The 18,079-nt window shown below is 38.5% G+C and overlaps 1 protein-coding gene across 2 annotated transcripts in view; it reads left to right on the forward strand.

Annotated features, from left to right (window-relative positions):
- The window catches only part of PCSK5 (proprotein convertase subtilisin/kexin type 5), a 461,615-nt gene that overhangs the window by 271,958 nt on the left and 171,578 nt on the right, over positions 1–18,079 (forward strand). For both annotated transcript variants that reach the window (XM_034967553.4, XM_024930148.4), the window contains exons 13-16: positions 4,434–4,570; positions 9,709–9,852; positions 14,318–14,420; positions 16,108–16,301. In XM_034967553.4, the coding sequence (XP_034823444.2) occupies positions 4,434–4,570; positions 9,709–9,852; positions 14,318–14,420; positions 16,108–16,301 (578 nt within the window). The remainder of the gene's footprint in view (positions 1–4,433; positions 4,571–9,708; positions 9,853–14,317; positions 14,421–16,107; positions 16,302–18,079) is intronic.

Genomic DNA, 18,079 nt, shown 5'->3' on the forward strand with positions numbered 1-18,079 from the left:
AACATAAATACCATTTGAATAGTAGTGGATGATTCTGAAATTAAGATCCATTTACAATTTTAGAAATAATTATATGATAACACATAGCTGTCAGTATTTATAAAACATCTTGTTATTTAGTTGCCATAACATCACAGAAGAATGCTGTGGCCTTGTTACATTCACTAGACTCTTTAAGAGGAAGGGAAATAAAGCTTACAGTAATTATGTAAGTTATTTCCTGAGTTAATTCCTCTAAAGGATATACTACACTTGATGGTCATCTTTTCTACCAGGCTTCATCCAAAGTAATTTATTTGGAAACCACTTGCAGGGATAGGGCTGTGGGGCACCATTTTAATAACTGGATGCATAATTTGTGCCATCACATGCATATATCATTTCATCGAGCACATGATTATGAAGTCAACTTTGACAGGACAGAATTTCACTGCAAGAGGAGAAGTGGATAAAGGCATGGAGTTAATGTACTTAGGCTTTCAGCACACTGGCTCTGCTTTATTGACATTTTACCCACACTAATAATGTTGGCATGTGTCTGATCTCTTCACTGTTGGCACAGCGTGGATGTTCACACTGGGCATTAAGCTTTTTAGTTGATAAAAGAAGATCCCACAATTGGAATCTCCGTAGCAGGTATCCATGGTTTGACACTTGATTGTCTTAAGCAAGTATGTTCTTTGCAATGCAAAGCAAACCTACAAGCTATATTACCTTTTGTTTTATGCAGAGATGCAGTTTCCTTTAATGTTACAATGGTAGAAAATAAGAAGTAGCTGAAATATTGAATCCAAGTTAAAACACACAACAATGTGTACTTATAAAGGACGGAATGAAACTAGCAATGTAAAGCCCAGTTAGGTGATACAACAACCATTGGTGCCTGTTTTTTTTCCCCATCAACTCTTTCAGCAAAATGTGATGGTTCCGTTTGGCTGCATTTTCATTCCTCTCCTCAACTCTTATATTCACATGAAATTAATGAACATTCCAACTCTGAATAATGTGAAGAGACCAGGGGGTGGAAAACTGCTTAGCCACATAGACAGAGCTCATTTATGTTTGGGCTTTGAAACACTTACTTGAATTCTGATTTGTGGATATTTCTTCTTGGCACTCAGTTTATATTTAATTTTTGTGCCCGATGTGATTTGAAAGTGATTGGTAGCAATGAAATGACTTTCAAAGGTGGACAGGAAAGGGTGGAAGGGAAGAAACGTAGGGTCTGCTAATCCAGCAGTCAAATCATTGACCCATGAGTGATTAAAAGTTGGCTGAGGTTGTGGAAACAAGACTGCCCCTCATGTGATGGCAGCTTCAAGTCTCCTTTGTAGTTTTTGGATGTGAGGCAATGAGCCAAGTGTTCTGTCTAAACTGTTTGGGAACTGCTTTTAAGTTCGGCACTCTTGGAGAGGTATTATGTGACAAGTTATTGCTTCAGTGCCCTCAAATGGCACCATGGCCTCCACGAATTAGAGCTTAAGCTGGAGCTGTGGGACTTAAGGAAGGAAGTGGTTCTAAACTGCTTTTCTGCCTCTAGCCATTTCTATATCAACATATTCCCTGTAACAACATCTCTCTGTTAGAAAGGGCAGTTTGAAAAAGCTCCTCTTCCCCTTCTCTGTTGTCTTCTTGCCCAACATACACATGTTGTGGGTTTTTAGTGAAGGATTCAATGGATGTAAGTTAAGTATATAATGACACAGCCATTTCTTCTTGTCCAAGTCTAGTCTTAAGCCATAAACTTGTGAAATGAGCTGATTGTGGTTGTTCAGTGGATTGTAGAATCTCCATAAAGTGCACCATCCTTTCTCTATTGACCCATTCCAGTGGGAAAATATTCATGTAAAAAGCTACCATCTTCATCCTTGTCACTATGAGCCAAAGTTGCCAGATCCAACCTGGTTCCTCATTGAAGTGCCACACTCCTCTATTTCAAGAGGGAACCTTTATAGATCATATACAGATGTTCTAAAAAGAGAGAGAGAATAGGCTTCATGTCCAGGTAAACTTTGAAAATCACTGCCTCCCAATTAACCCCATTATGGAAATTGATAAAACACATTTGCATATTCTGAAGATCTGAGATGTCCTCTATTAAAGAGTTCTACTCATCTGTGTTTGATTCAGCCTTTCCCAAATTTTTTGACCGTGGGACACCTGAGAATGCTGCCTAATGATTTTCATTTTTCTGTCTTTCAAGGGTTCAGGAACATATAGCAGGTGATTTTCCTGTTTATTGCTTTTCTCTAGGGAATATTGCAAAGTGTTAGCCATTTACCTATCACAATCCAAAATTGTGTTTCTGAACCCTTTAGCTTTAGAATCCTGCTGGCATTTTAGAAAGAGCCTCAGACGCACTGATAAAATACGTTTTTAAAAAATCAGAGTTCTAATATATTGTTATAAGAAGACTGAACTAGTTACTTTTATGTTTAGAAGGGCACATTTTCTCTCAATGGGAAGAGGTACAGAGACGGTCAGATTATAACCACCAGTTTGTCTGGTTAACATGAGATTAAAGCAAAGAGAGTTGATTTGTGTGTTCTGAATAGCCATCAAACTTTAGTTACCATAACGTTTGTTACCATTTGTCCCCAATGAAGGAGAGAAATATCCCAGTAACTGGACATGATTGCCCCTAAGAAAATTTTAGAGATATTTTTCCTCTCTGTTTGCCTTGCTCACTTGCAATATTTTACTCTTTTTTTATTTTTTCGGTGAAATAATAGATGAACATAATTTTTTAAAGTTCTATACAAAAAGGACTTGCCCCGTCTTTCACTTTCCACTATGTAGGTTTCATCTTTACAGAAAATGTCTTCTGTATCTTTGGGATATTTATTTGGGTAGTCAAGTCTATGTTATATAACTGCATAAGTGATGTGTTTATTTATTTGAAACGGAGTCTCGCTCTGTCATCCAGGCTGGAGTGCAGTGGCATGATCTAGGCTCACTGCAACCTCCGCTTCCTGGGTTCAAGGGATTCTCCTGCCTCAGCCCCCTGAGTAGTGGGACTACAGGTACACCACCATACCCAGCTAATTTTTGTATTTTTAGTAGAGACGGGGTTTCACCATGTTGGCCAGACTGGTCTGAACTCCTGACCTCAGGTGATCTGCCCACCTCGGCCTCTCAAAGTGCTGGGATTACAGGCATGAACCGCTGCACCCACTTATTTCTTAATATGTTAATTTTGTACATTATTAATGTCTCTTTATTCTTGAAAGGGAATCTGTTTGTTTTCTTTCCCTTCATACTTCATATCTTTCAGGATTCCATTGCAGGAAACAGAATAATTCTAGCTATTTCAAGCAGGAAGAGATTTTAAACTGCAAATTCGGAGCTTTGGAAATCATTGGAAGGACTGAAAGAGCAGGATCTAGGCTGGGATTTCAGGCATAACTCCCTGAACTGGATAAGATTAGTGGGCAGTCTTTTTATTGAAGCATAATTTACCTACAATGTAAATTCAGTTTTTTATGTGAATAATTCAGTGAGTTTTGACAAATCTGTGTTGCTGTATAGCCACACGCCATTACTTTCAACACATAAAACAATTCTATCATCACCCTCAAAAATTCTCCATGCCTCTTTTCCTCACTCCTCCCCAGCCCCTGGCAACCACTGATCTGTTTCTTTACGTATAATTTTGCCTTTTCTAGAATATTGTATAAATTGAATCATGCAGTATGTAGTCTTTTGTATCTGGCTTCTTTCACTTAGCATAATGTTTTTTAAATTCATTTATATCATGGTATGTATTAGTTATTACTGGGTAGTTTGTTGTATGGATATACAGTCATCCATTTTCAATCTGTGATTGAATTCACAGATGCAGAATCCACAGATACAGAGGGCCGACTGTACCATAATTTGTTTACACATTTACCAGTTGATGGACACTTGAGTTGTTTACAGTTTTGGGGAATTATGAACATTCATATGAAGTTTTTCGTGTGAACATATGTCTTCATTTATCTTGTTTAAATAGGTAGGAGGAGGATTGTTGAGTTTTATGGTGAGTGTGTGTGTAACTTTATAGGAACTGTCAAACTGTTTTCCAGAGCCTCGTATCATTTTGCACTCCTATCAGCAGTATAAGAGAGCCCTAGCTCCTCCACGTCTTCAATACTCTACTGTCAGTCTTGTAGATAGAGTCTTAACCTGGTTTTCCTGATCCCCAGTGGGTTCTCCCTTCCAGATTTGCTATTACATAGCCAGCCCCAATTCTGTTTCTCTGTGGTAAAACAATGATTTATATATATATGTATATATATATATCTGCAAATTGGTGACATCCAGGATGCAGACCAGCTCTAGTGCCCAGCTGAACTTGCTAATGGATACAAAAAACAGTGTTGATTGTGGTATTAACTAGACCCTCATTGGATTTGAAATATCGCACATAACAATGTTTTATTCACTTTCAGGCTATTTGATCACTCCATGGAAGGATTCAAAAACTGGGAGTTCATGACCATTCATTGCTGGGGAGAAAGAGCTGCTGGTGACTGGGTCCTTGAAGTTTATGATACTCCCTCTCAGCTAAGGAACTTTAAGACTCCAGGTGAGAACTCCCTTTCTATACATTGTTCTACTGTGTAGAAGAAAATGATGGAGTATATTTTGGCCAGAGTGTTTCACACTCACATATTAGCATCTTTTCTCATGTGGTTCATTTCATGTGTGCTTTGAATTACCTGCATGTATTTCAGTTCTCAAGATTACCATTTGAGAGATAATAATTTAAGGATAGGAAATAAAGAATACATATAGTATAGAACAAAACATGACAGCTTTTGATTGATGTTTCAGAATACATGATCCACATCTCTAACCAGCTTCCCAGACTTTCTGTGTCTGTAAACAAGCCAGCCTGTCTACCGGCACTGAGTTCAATTGCATAATTTCCCAAGAAGAGACAGGCTTCCTTAGTTATCTATTTCTTTTTAGTTTTCCCTAAATTTACTTTTCAGTTTAGGCAAGACATTGAGCTCGGCCCATGCCAGCTAATCTGGGTACCACTAAAGAAAATGATGATGATATTCTTCCCTGCATGAGCCCAAGAGCCAAGGAAAAAGAAACCCTTCTTGACATGTAAAACAGAAATTATGATGTTAACAAAGGTCTTTTCAGGTAGGCTCAGTCTGTTTCTGCACATAGCCTATTCCCGTCTTCATGCTAACCTGTAAAGCTTGTTTATAATATAAAATAAGGGAAAGTACAAGGCAACATGGGGTGAGAGACTGTGTTGCCCATTACAGAACCCTACAGAGTGGCTCAGCAGTGAATGATCCGTTTGATAACTAATTAGCTTCCCACCCATCCATGAACACATCTTTAGCCATCAGATAAAGTCCTCCTTCTCAGTGCTCTGTCCAGTCCTCTTTAGAAGAACCAGGCTTGGGGGAAGTTTTGGGACTGACATCCAGTTCTTGCCCTCTCCAGATTACAGAATAAAGTAACCTAGACATTCTGTAATTGTAGGAGTGTGTAGCATTCAGATACAGCTAGCTGCACAGGGCAAAGGAGGCACACAGCAGAACACAGGGATAAAGGGCACATTTGCCAGACTTTTGCCTGCCAATCTGAGAAAGTTACTCATTCTGAGAGATCCATTGTTGACTGTACATTTTGGTTATCTCTTCCCTAGTTCTATAATGAGGTTCATCTTTGTTTGCCACAGTGGTCCCATAATCAGGGAGGTCAAAGCCAGAATGGTGGCCAGGTCACAATGAATCAGGATAAACGTTTTGTTAAAGAGTATCTGTGCCCAGCTCACCTCCAGAATGCAGCCTGAATATAGTGGTTACCAAGTTTTTATCAAGAAAGCAAATGTTTGTCAATAAGGCAGGATTGATAGAGAAAACATGCAGATTATAGCCCAGAGTTTCTAGACCCTTTCACTTCTTTGTAATCTACATAGTTCCCAGGATCTTCCTCTCTCCTTTCTTCCTCTTTGCAGCGCATGCTTATTGCCCTGCCATGAGGTTGCACAGGGTCATGGCACATAGGTGAAACGGAAGCATGGTGACTGGGCTGTGATCCATTAGCAGGCATCACTGCTGGACTCTTACAGGACAAGAGACCCCGGAGAAATAAACACTGTCAAATGTGGCAGTTGTGTAACAAGGAAGGTGCAGACATAAAGAGTATGTTTTTGAGCATTTTAAAGTTATAAAACTAACTAAACGTGACTCTGTTCTTTATTACCACCAGACACCAGAAATTCTACTCTCCATGATAAGCCCAGGCTGCTCCTAGGGCTACTGGTTAACCATGCATTGCATCTAAGGGTCAGGGGTCACGAATATAAATCTCTCTGCCCTCAAGAAGTTCTGAGTCTATACAGAGCTTACTATGATTATGTGCACTTAAAACTCTACAGTAGCTCAGAGAATCTAGAGTTACCTATTTCATAGCAGAGGCATCTCCTTATACTATTTAAATGTTCACATTTAACCCTAGTCACCTCCAGTCATTTTAGAGGTGTTGAGGTGTTCTTTTTACGCCAGACGAGAGATACCCTAATGCTATTACTGGCCTGGAGACTTTAATAGAAACATATAGTCTTTGTGTATCTTTACTTCAACCAACCTTTCATTTCAGGATTAGTTACACCTTTAGTAAGGGACTTTGAGTGTCCTGTTTATGGGTGGGGGTGTGTGTGTGTGTATGTGCATGTGTCTATATCATTGTTTCTGTGGTGTACAGTCCTATGATAGTTTTCTTCCTCTCTGATTAATAAGGGTTACATCAGTAAGCGAGTAGAAATTCAGTTGGATCTGTAGAATTTTCTAGCCCAATTAAATGGTAGACTCATCCCCTAATATAGAACTTCCTGGTTCCAAACTGAATTTATATTTATTTATTGTCTCTTCTCATTTATTTATTATTACAATACATATTAAGAGCGTTTGAGGGTGTTTTGATTTTTGGCACATTGAACCTATATATGCAGATTGCATTTATGTGTTAGCAAGTAAGATGGATTTTTCTCCTTCTGTATTTACACAGCTATTTCATAATAACAGGTTTCAATATTAATTGCAAAATCATCTATAAAATTTAGCAAACAGAAAAAGGGGTAGAGGAGAAAAAAAATGATGGCCCAAATATGACAGTTATTTGAAGTGAATCATAGTAGAGGTTCTAAGGAAATAAAATTACATAATAAGTGAAATATAAAGAGATGAATTACACAGGAAGGATATCCCTAGTGGGCTTATGATGTCCTTCAGAAATGGCACAAAGGGAAATAATCAATTTTGAGACAGCACTCTTCAAAGCACTTAGAGGGTAAACTTTTGCATCCAAAACGATCTTAAACAAAATGAACTAAATTTTAAGGTGACTAATGATTAGGATGACCTATAGTGTCCTTGTATTATATACTTCATTTGTACACTTGAGAGATGTCATAAGGAAAATGCGTTCTCTTTTGCACTGCTACCTAAAGGCAATCAGATAGGTCATCAATTTCCAGCAGTCATTCACTTCTTATCACTCCCTAATGCGTGTTACTTAGAATTCTGGGCCTGAATAATACCCTGATTGTGAAAAGCTTGGTCATTAACAAATGAGTCCAAAGAAAAGCTGGCAGAGGGCAAACCATATATAAACCAATTGTACTGGTCCAATGTAAAAGTCAAAAAAAAATGCATGCATCACAGAATGTGTTCATTTTTAAATGTCAGGCTCCTAAACTCCTAGAAATGAATAGGAGATAATTTTGTATATGGTTTAAAAACACAGGATTTGGAATTGGAGTATGTTTTAATACCAGTCTGTCCTCTTATTGCCTTTGAGGAAGTTACCAACCTCTGTGGCTCTGTTTCCTCCTCTATATATTGGGAATGTTAGTACCCACCTTAGAATTGTTTTGAACAGTGAATGGAATAAAACTTACAAATCACTTAGACTGGGGCTTAGCATATAGAAAGCACTTAAAAACATCAAACATCGATTTGATGGTGATGGTAGGTGCTAATAGATGAAGGACGCCGACAAGCTGAAATCCATCACTTTCTGAGCTAGCCCCAGACCCTAGCCCCTGACCTTGTCTAGATTCTATGCATTAAGCCAAGGTGAGAGGGGTTCTGAGGGGCATTCTACCTTCCTACCAGCATATGCCTATGTTTGTAATGGTTTTGTCTTAATCACTTCTGCTTACGGTTGATTCCTTTTGAGGTCAGTTTTACTAACTTTAATGAAATGGAGGCACGTTTCCTTTTTTTTTTTTTTTTTTTTTTTTACTTTTTGCATTGAACACAATTTTATGAAGCTAAGAAATAACTTAACAAATAAGAACTAAACTAAAGCAAAATGCTCCTTGTAAGTGATCCAAACTCATAGAAGGTGAAACACTTGCCTCAGGTCTCAAGGCGTTCCTGCCCAGAAAATGCTGTTTTGGGCCAAGTGTGGTGGCTCACGTCTGTAATCCCAGCACTTAGGGAGGCTAAGGCGGGTGGATCACCTGAGGTCAGGAGTTCAAGACCAGCCTGACCAACGTGGTGAAACCATGTCTCTACTAAAAAATACAAAAATTAGCTGAGCGTGGTGGGGGCCACCTGTAATCCCAGCTACTTGGGAGGATAAGGCAGGAGAATTGCTTGAACCAGGGAGTCAGAGGTTGCAGTGAGCCTAGATCATGCCATTGCACTCCAGCCTGGGTGACAGAACGAAATCAAAAAAAAAGAAAGAAAATGCTGTTTTGCACATTGACCCACAGAACATTCTGCAATGATGGAAATGCTGTCCAGTAGGATGGCCACTAGCCACATATGGCTCTTGAGCACTGGAAATATGGTTAGTGTGACGGAGAAGCTGAATCTCAAAATTTTTGTTAATTTTAGTTCATTTAAGTTTAAATAATCAAATGTTTAATGGCTATCACATTGGACAGCACAGGTCTATAGGACAGTATCATTAGTGATGTTTTCTAAATATTGAATGACCGATACCAGGAATTAGGGAGAACAAAGAGTTGTTCTGTCTACTTATTAAGTCAGATAATGCCAAAATAAAAATTTTTTTTTTTTTTGAGATGGAGTCTTGCCCTGTTGCCCAGGCTGGAGTGCAGTGGCGTGATCTCCGCTCACTGCAACCTCTGCCTCCCAGGTTCAAGCGATTCTACTGCCTCAGCCTCCGAAGTAGCTGGGACTACAGGCACGTGCCACTGCGCCCGGCTCATTTTTTTTTCGTTATTTTTAGTAGAGACAGAGTTTCACCATGTTAGCCAGGATGGTCTCAATCTCCTGACCTCGTGATCCACCAGTCTCAGCCTCCCAAGGTGCTGGGATTACAGGCATGAGCCACCGCACCGGGCCATATAAGACTTTTTATACCTAGAAAAACAAAGCCTTCTATTAAGTCCTGGGATTCTCTTAAATATTTCTAATTTGAAATTCAGCCCTTGATCCAGCAATCTGAAGTGTGTTTGTTTCTCAGTCTTCCTATAAATGCTGACTAAATCAAGGCCTCTCTTGTAGTACATGCTCAGTCAATATGTGGTATGTGAATTATTAAATAATTCTGCAAATGATGAGAAATACGCATTTCTAGCTCTGCGTTTGATGTAGTGATTCATATCCATCTGCCTCCCACAGTTCTGTTGCTTTTTCTTGAGTGAGAAGGACTTAAAGATGTTACAGAGCTAAAGAGGGAAAATTTGGTCATGCTGTGATTTCATTATTATTTCTCAAGGTAAATTGAAAGAATGGTCTTTGGTCCTCTATGGCACCTCTGTGCAGCCATATTCACCAACCAATGAATTTCCGAAAGTGGAACGGTTCCGCTATAGCCGAGTTGAAGACCCTACAGATGACTATGGCACAGAGGATTATGCAGGTGAGCTGGCTTCCAGTGGGACACAGGCTAAAAAGAGGCAGCTCATGCATCATCCCACCACATGGGAGAACAGAATGGAATGGAATGGAATGGAATGGAATGGAATAGAATAGAATAGAATAGAATAGAATAGAATAGAATAGAATAGAATAGAATAGAATAGAATAGAACAGAACAGAATAGAACAGAACAGAATAGAATGGAACAGAACAATCTACTACCCATATTCTGACATATTTTCTTCCCCTTAAATATTTGTGTGTGTATATCAGTGCACTCATATATTCAAATATCCATATGTGTTATCTACAAAGCTAATAGTCCATACTGTGATTGTACCATAATATAGTTAATCTGTAATCTGGGACATATTGTTCGCTTACAGAATTTTACACTATTTTAAACACGGTTTGGATAAACATCATTATTTATCAATCTTTGTCTATATCTTCATTATTTCTTTAGAATAGAGTTCTGTTTTGAGACTTACTGCATCAAAGAGGATAATCAGCTTTAGGGCTTGGAAACATTTTGTCACTTGCTATCCAGACAAGATGTACCAGTCTTCACTGTGACCAGCTATGTGATTGTTTATTACACTCATTCCTGCCAACAGAAAAAAATAAAGAGAACAAAAAGTAAAAAAAAGAAAGAGGTGAACGTTTTAAAAATGTTATAGCTTTGATTGCCTGTAAATCTAAACATTTCTTCCTCTGTAGTTCTCTGAATTAAATACAACTGTCTTTTACCCATTTTTCTATTCGAAGTACAGTAATCCTCTTATCTCCTTGTGAACACTCTGTATGTTATTGTCTCTCACATTGTTTCGTCTTTGCTGAAAACATATTATCACTTATCACTGTTAAGTTTTGTTTTGTTTTGTGTTGTTTTGACAAAAAAAAAACTATTAGAGGCTGGGGTTTATGGTCTCAGATATAACACTGATATTTTGCAGAAGTTTTATCCTTTAATGTCTACTGAATATTCACATGCTTTGCTTGGTAATCTCTTATTTTTTACATTTGGCCATTAATTCATCTGGAACTCATTTTGGTTTATGACATATAGTGTCAATTGAAGCTCTGTCTTTAGTTATTTTCCAGACAGACTAACATCATTGGCCAAGTAACTATCCCTTCTTTTTTTATTAGTTTAGGATGCTTCCTTTGTAACAATATAGTAAGTTCTTATACCAGCATCTTTTCTGGTTCCACCTTTTCTGATTCATCAATCTAATAATTCTCAAACCAATACCACCCACACTGTTTTGTTTTCATTTCATGATGTATTTTTATATTTGTAGAACATCTGCTTCCCATTTCCATAGCAATTATTGCCCTATTATTCTTCCAGATGAATTTTAGAATGATTTTTAAGTCTCCCTTTAAAAGTCTCATTGGAATTTAATTTGAATTTATATGCAATCTTATGGGAAGAATTGTTTTTGCAACATACAATCTTTCCATTTAAAACATAGATCATGTCCCACTTTACTGAAATCTTTTAATTTTATGTAGTTTTCTTCTTGTTAGCGTTACACCTAAGTATTTTGGGCCTTGGTGCTCTTATAGTGGAAAATATTCCATGCTTTCTAACTAGTATATGCTGGTGTGTAGGAAATCTATTGGTTGTATTTATTTTATATATGGCCACTTTGCTTAACTCTTTCATTAATTTATATAGTTTAGAGTTGATTTTCTGGGATGGTTTAGGTATTACAGCCTTATCATCTGCAAATTGGTTTTGTTGTCCTTCTTGTCATTATTTCTGACTACTGTCTTGTTGCATTGGCTAGCACTCCTAGGAGCATTCAATCCTTCTAAGATATGACATGTAACACATAATGGACAAAGCTTCTCCTAATGAAGAACTATTTATAGGCCAGGTGCGGTGGCTCACGCCTGTAATCCCAGCACTTTGGGAGGCTGAGGAGGGTGGATTGCCTGAGCTCAGGAGTTTGAGACTAGCCTGAGCAACATGGTGAAACCCCATCTCTACTAAAAATACAAAAAGAAATTAGCCGGGTGTGGTGGCACGCACCTGTAATCCCAGCTACTGGAGAGGCTGAGGCACAAGAATCACTTGAACTCAGGAGGCGGAGGTTGTAGTGAGCCGGGATCATACCACTTCACTCCAGCCTGGGAACAGAGTGAGACTCAGTCTCAAAAAAATAAAAAAGAAAAGAAAAGAAAAAAAAACTATAAGTACAAGTTTAATGTATCTTTAGATGAGAAATATTTTTTCTTGCAGTTCTGAGATTTTCCTCTAAATACTAAAAATAAAAGTACTTCATTAACCACCTGAACCGACTATCTTACATACACATGTGGTTACTTTTATTCTAAACAGATAGCATCCTAGAATCAATAAACATGCTTGAAATTAAGACCAATTGAGCTTATCAGAGCTGGATTGTATTAGATTTTGTGATGTTTTGCTTTGAGCGTATAGCATTGCTATTTATATTTTAACTAGCAAACTATTTTGTCTTCTCGGATAGGAGAAAGTAGATCCAAAAAACATAAATAGAGTATAATAGTAAGCTGTTACTCTTTATTCATATTTTGGTAATGTTTCCCATTCAAATTTTGGAATGTTGAGATTCAGAACAGTTATATATCTTTGTGGTTTTTCTGATTATATCTCTAAAACATCAACATTGGCACTTGTGAGAGAACCAAGACAATTATTGCATTATTATCCTGCAACCTACAATGCTAAACTTCATCTGGGACAGTTTAAGATGATAAAAGAAACAGCATAGTATGTGAACTTGCCATACAGTGAGAGCCCTTTTGGCAAATATCAAGAATAAATATTTGGGATTTTTTTTTTTTTTATTCTAGAAGTCATCTGGTGAAAATTTAGGGCCACCCATGACTCCTTTCCTTTGGAGCTGCAGTTTTCACCTTCATTTAGAAGTCAGCCAGATTAGAGACACAGATGGCGTTATCATAACCAGATTCCCGTACTGTGTCATTGGATCCAAGGGACTGTGAGATCACAGCTGGCTGAACTTCAGTCCATAGACAGCAGAGACACCACTCCCCTGGTGTACGATGGCAGATGGCTAAAATGTCCCAAGTTGCAGTAGCTATGGAATTTGGAGATCGATTTGAAGCTTTGGGGAAAATAGAAATAAGCAGTGCTGTCAAATGACTCTTGCAGTTAATCAGAAGTATATTCAAGTCTGCAGCATTTTGAAATGACTTATTTCCATTCAGATGGAGAAGTCATCCCTAGTACATGATTTGCTACATCTAAGCAGGAATTTTTACCTAAGTATCAGGGCCTACGTTGATCCCCTCCCCTCACCATGTGATACTGGGCAAGCCACTGAAATTCTTGGAAAATCAGTTTCCTCATCAGTAAAATGAGGGTATTTGACTACCAGATTTTTTCTCTAAGTCATTCCACCCGAGTTCTAACATTTTTTTATGTTTCTGTGATTCAGTTAATTATGAAACATAGTCCCATAATGACTCAAAGAAACCAAGGTATAACAGTAAGTCCTTTGGGTTACAATAAGTAGATTTTCTACTACCCTTGACTTACTATTTGTACATTTCATTCAATATATTTATTGCTAGTTAAAATCATAGGAATTTTCAGTGGGAAAGAGTTTGCAGATTATGAGACCAAATGTTCCAGAATATGGAGAACAAAGAAGAGAATTAAAAACTTCTATAACTAGCCCATGTCATTAGAAAGTTTTTCATCAATCACAAAATAGCTCCATCTTTCTGGCATTTTTTTTCTTACTGTTCATTATCTTCAGTTCTATACCAAAGAATATGTAGTAAGAGAGACTGGGAACTTTCATCCCAGGTCTGGAATCCTTTAAGCTTGCTTGTGTTTTTTTTAAATTTATATGTCATTTTCTTTTGTTGAATTGCCCATTGGCCTTTGTGTAGGATGCAATTTTAAATCTATTATCTGTGTCTGAGACTGGATGCTGATAAGCTTGTGCCAGGTGCTGTAATGGTGTTTCTTCCTGGCCACAGTATTTCAGAGGTATTCAGTAGCTTTAATGAGACAGGTCATTTGGTCCAGGCATTAAATAATAATGCTTTTTTCTTTTTTGTCAACAACTTCTCTCTTTTCTACAAATCCAATCTTTTTACTATTACACATACTTAATTGCAGTTGGTTTTTTTCCAGTTGCTACAGTTCATTTGAATTCTAAAATATTTATCTACCACAAGGCAGCCATATATGCTTTGAAGACCAGGCCATGACTAGAATTTATATTCTTTATACCTAGGTAATTGAGGTTGCCTAGGAATCAAAAGTCAAAAAAAGTCAAGAGCTCATCTCTGGACCTAAAGCCACATTGACAATTATTCCTCTGTCTTAAAGAAACTCTCTGCATAAGAAAAAAAAGGTCTTATTTTATACCAAATTCAAGGTAAAGCTGACCTGCTCTAAAATCATTTTTCCAAGTATTGTTCTGTCTTTTGGAAAGGTCCCTGCGACCCTGAGTGCAGTGAGGTTGGCTGTGACGGGCCAGGACCAGACCACTGCAATGACTGTTTGCACTACTACTACAAGCTGAAAAACAATACCAGGTAAGAGAGGTGCCAAGTCACATCCCCACAGCATGTGCCAGGCATCTTAGGAGTTCCTGCAAGGCTAATACCATGGGGTGTGTGCAGGCCACTGGCATCTTCCACTATTCTCCCGCCAGGACCGAAACATAGAAAAGAGGCTGCTGTGCAGGCCGACTGCCTCCCTGTGTTATTCAGAATGGTGAAAACTATATTGAGTTACAAAACGCAAAATGTGCATGTATGCTGTGAAACTGCAAATGTCTTCTCTCACGTTTGGAGGACGGTGGAGGAACCAGCTAAGCACCTGCCCCTCCAGACCTTTCTTTTTTTTTTTTTTTTTAATTGACAAGTAAAAACTGCATGTATTTATAATGCATAACATGATGTTTATATATATATATGTGTGTGTGTATATATATATACACACACACATACATACATACACACATTTTGGAACAACTAAATCCAGCTATTTAACATATGCATTAGCTCACATACTTATGTTTTTTTGTGGCCAGAATACTTAAACACTACTCTCGTCACAATTTTCAAGTACACAATAAATTGTTATTAACTCTAGTCATCATGAGGTACAATAGATTTCTTGAACTTATTCCTCCCATCTCACACAAGTTTCATGTCCTTTCCACCCCACTGATGTTTGATTTCATGACTTCACAAAGATGCCAATGCACAGGCCAAACTGATGCTTTTCCACATATTCCAGCACATAGGCCATCAGTGTGGCAAAGGGGTTGGTCCTGCTTGATCTCACTCTTCTGCCCTGGGCACTAAGGTGGACCCTGTGCCTCTGAGCCCCTGGTGTCTGCTTGAGCTGTGCAGATATGTTTCCTGGGCAGAGCCAAGGAATGGTGACTGCCCCCATCAGAGTTCATCCTGACCTCCCCTTGTCTCCCACAGCCCCACCCACCTTCTCCCTCCTCCTTCAGGCGAAAACTCACTAAGCATAGCTGCCACACGGTTCCTCCATACTCCAGTCCCCCAGACAGACCCAGACGTGTTAAGAATTCCTGTTGTAAGTCTGCTGGAATTTAAATTCCTTAAGAGAAAGGAGGACTTTGGCTATCTCCCAGCCTCTGTTATCTCCTGCACTTAGCAAAATGCCTGACATTTAATTGGTGCTCAGTAAATATTTGTTGAATGGATAAATAAAGCTCTGTGCTTCCATTATGGGCAAACAAGAAAGTTTTTTTTTTAAGTGTTCTCATATACAACATAAATTTAAATATATTTATATTAATTTAGACAATAGCATACAACCACCAGCGCCACTCACACATGCACATACAGGATCCATATGACAAACAACACACAAAAATAGAAGTCACACCTTTTTAAAGGGACCTTTTTGAATAGAGTTGTGGTTCCCACATAGTTTTCCTCTGATTCACCACCATAACCTTCCTCTCTGTAACCACCATCATTTTTCAAGAGCTAGGTGCAAACCAGGAAATGGTTTGAAAAGTCCTTGGTAGATTTGGTGTTGGGTAACTGCATTGCTACTTCAGCACACTGTGCAGGAGGAAGTTTAACAAACAATCTGGCTCTCTGGATGTGGTGTTGGCATCCTGGTTTAAAAGTGATTTGGAAGCTGAGCTCAGCCATTTGCTCAGCACCTCCAAGAGAATGCTGGGGACTGGTTTGCTCATGACGCTGCCTTCTTTCTTATTGTTTCACAATGCAGGGTCTGTGTCTCCAGCTGCCCCCCTGGCCACTACCACGCCGACAAGAAGCGCTGCAGGAAGTGTGCCCCCAACTGTGAGTCCTGCTTTGGGAGCCATGGTGACCAATGCATGTCCTGCAAATATGGATACTTTCTGAATGAAGAAACCAACAGCTGTGTTACTCACTGCCCTGATGGGTCATATCAGGATACCAGTAAGCTCACTTCAAATACTTGGGTTTTAGAGAGGAAATGTGGTGTTTTCATTTGAGTGACCTCAGGAGGGATAGCCTCTTTGTGAAATCTGGAATTGTGCTTCATATCAAACAGGATCTAGTTCATTTATTTTAAGAGAACCCTTTAGAAGCTTTATGTAAAAATGCTTATAACTTTGTCAGAGTATCCTCAAGACCACCCCCAGATTCAGTGATTTGCTGGGAATATTCACAAGGCCTGGGGTATAGTCGTGCTCATGAACTCACAGATAGGAGATATTACAGCAAAAAATCATCAAAGGGAAAAGGCATATGGAACAAGGTTCAGCCACACAGGGCATGTTCACTTCCCCGTGCAACAATGCGTGATGACATGCATGAAATGTTGTCTACCAGGGAACCTCATTAGAGACTCAGGGCCCAGGGTTGTCACTGGGGGCTGGTCAGACCTGACACATACCAAAATTCCAGACTCTTCAAAGGAAAATAGGTGTTCACCATAAACCATATTGTTTATACAAACAGTTTAGACAAAGTGAGCCACTCTTTTCAGGGTAGTGGGAACCCTCCCAAAATTCAAGTTCCCAGATGTGCCAGCCATGGGCCAACCTTACAAGCAGATTTGCTAAGGACAACATTCAGGCTGCTCTTTTCTGCACACTGACCAAATAGACACCAGGCCTGTATGATATCAAAATATACTTTTTAAAAAGTTCAAAAAATATAACTGTCTTTTAAGAGTAGAATGAACATTTGTCAATGACATATTTAACCCACTAATGAGGGAACTTGCAAGGTGACAAATAGGGCTAAAAGATGATCAGGTACTGTAGTCCACCAGGAAAGGCAAAATGGAAATCCTTTTGCTAAGTTGGAGACAAAATTGAATAATTTAATAATTTTCTACATGGCAATAGAAGTAGAATTTGGGGGAGTGTTTTTTTTCTAATGAATAGGAGTAATTTGCAACTTTACCAAACAAAAATGTGTGCCTTAACACAGAGTTTGGGCCCTAATCAGCCATCATTAGCAAACAGACGAAGGTATATTGCCCTAGAGAATTAAATAGTCTTCAGATAGACCTCTTAGACAGTGCTCTAGTGTGGCTCTGAAAAGGACTGCAGTTATCTTTTCCTTTATTTCTGAGTTCTGGATAATTTCTCTTAACAAGGACCTCATACCATGGTATATGATGGCACTGAAATTTCATGTTTCTGCACAACCTAAGGAAGAAAAAAGAAAACTCAAGTTTAAAAGAACAAGAGTTATTTAAAATAAAATCAGACAAGAAATCTGAAGTGAGTACTCTTGCTTCTTAAGAAGTGAAATTCTCTCTGGTTTCAAAGAGGAGCATTTCTCTGTGAGGCAGAGAGGGTCTTTCAACTTACCCTTTAGGGCAGTGGGTAAGGACTCTGCCTTTCTTGCTTGCCCCAAAATTTAGAACATGAAATTTGACTTGAGGGAGAAAGGAGAAATTGGGAGACAGAAGGGGGCATAAAGAATCCACAGAAATATGCAGTATTCCTTGTGAGGAAAAAAAGTCAAAATTCTATCAGGAAGGTTGAGCCTTGAAAAAGAAATTTGATTCTGGAATGTTGTATGACAGAACCAAGGTAATTGAGAGTCCGTTGTTTCCAGAGCCTAGAAGGTAGATAATTAAGGTGTTCAAACTATGACTTCAGCTACCACGAAGTGTTGATACAAGTGGTTTGTATATCTCTCTTTCTATGTAATTGCCTTATGTTATAGTTTTCTTCTCTAATGAGCCCATTTATGTA

This window comes from Pan paniscus, chromosome 11 (genome assembly GCF_029289425.2).
Source record: "Pan paniscus chromosome 11, NHGRI_mPanPan1-v2.0_pri, whole genome shotgun sequence".
In the NCBI taxonomy this organism is placed as follows: Eukaryota; Metazoa; Chordata; class Mammalia; order Primates; family Hominidae; genus Pan; species Pan paniscus.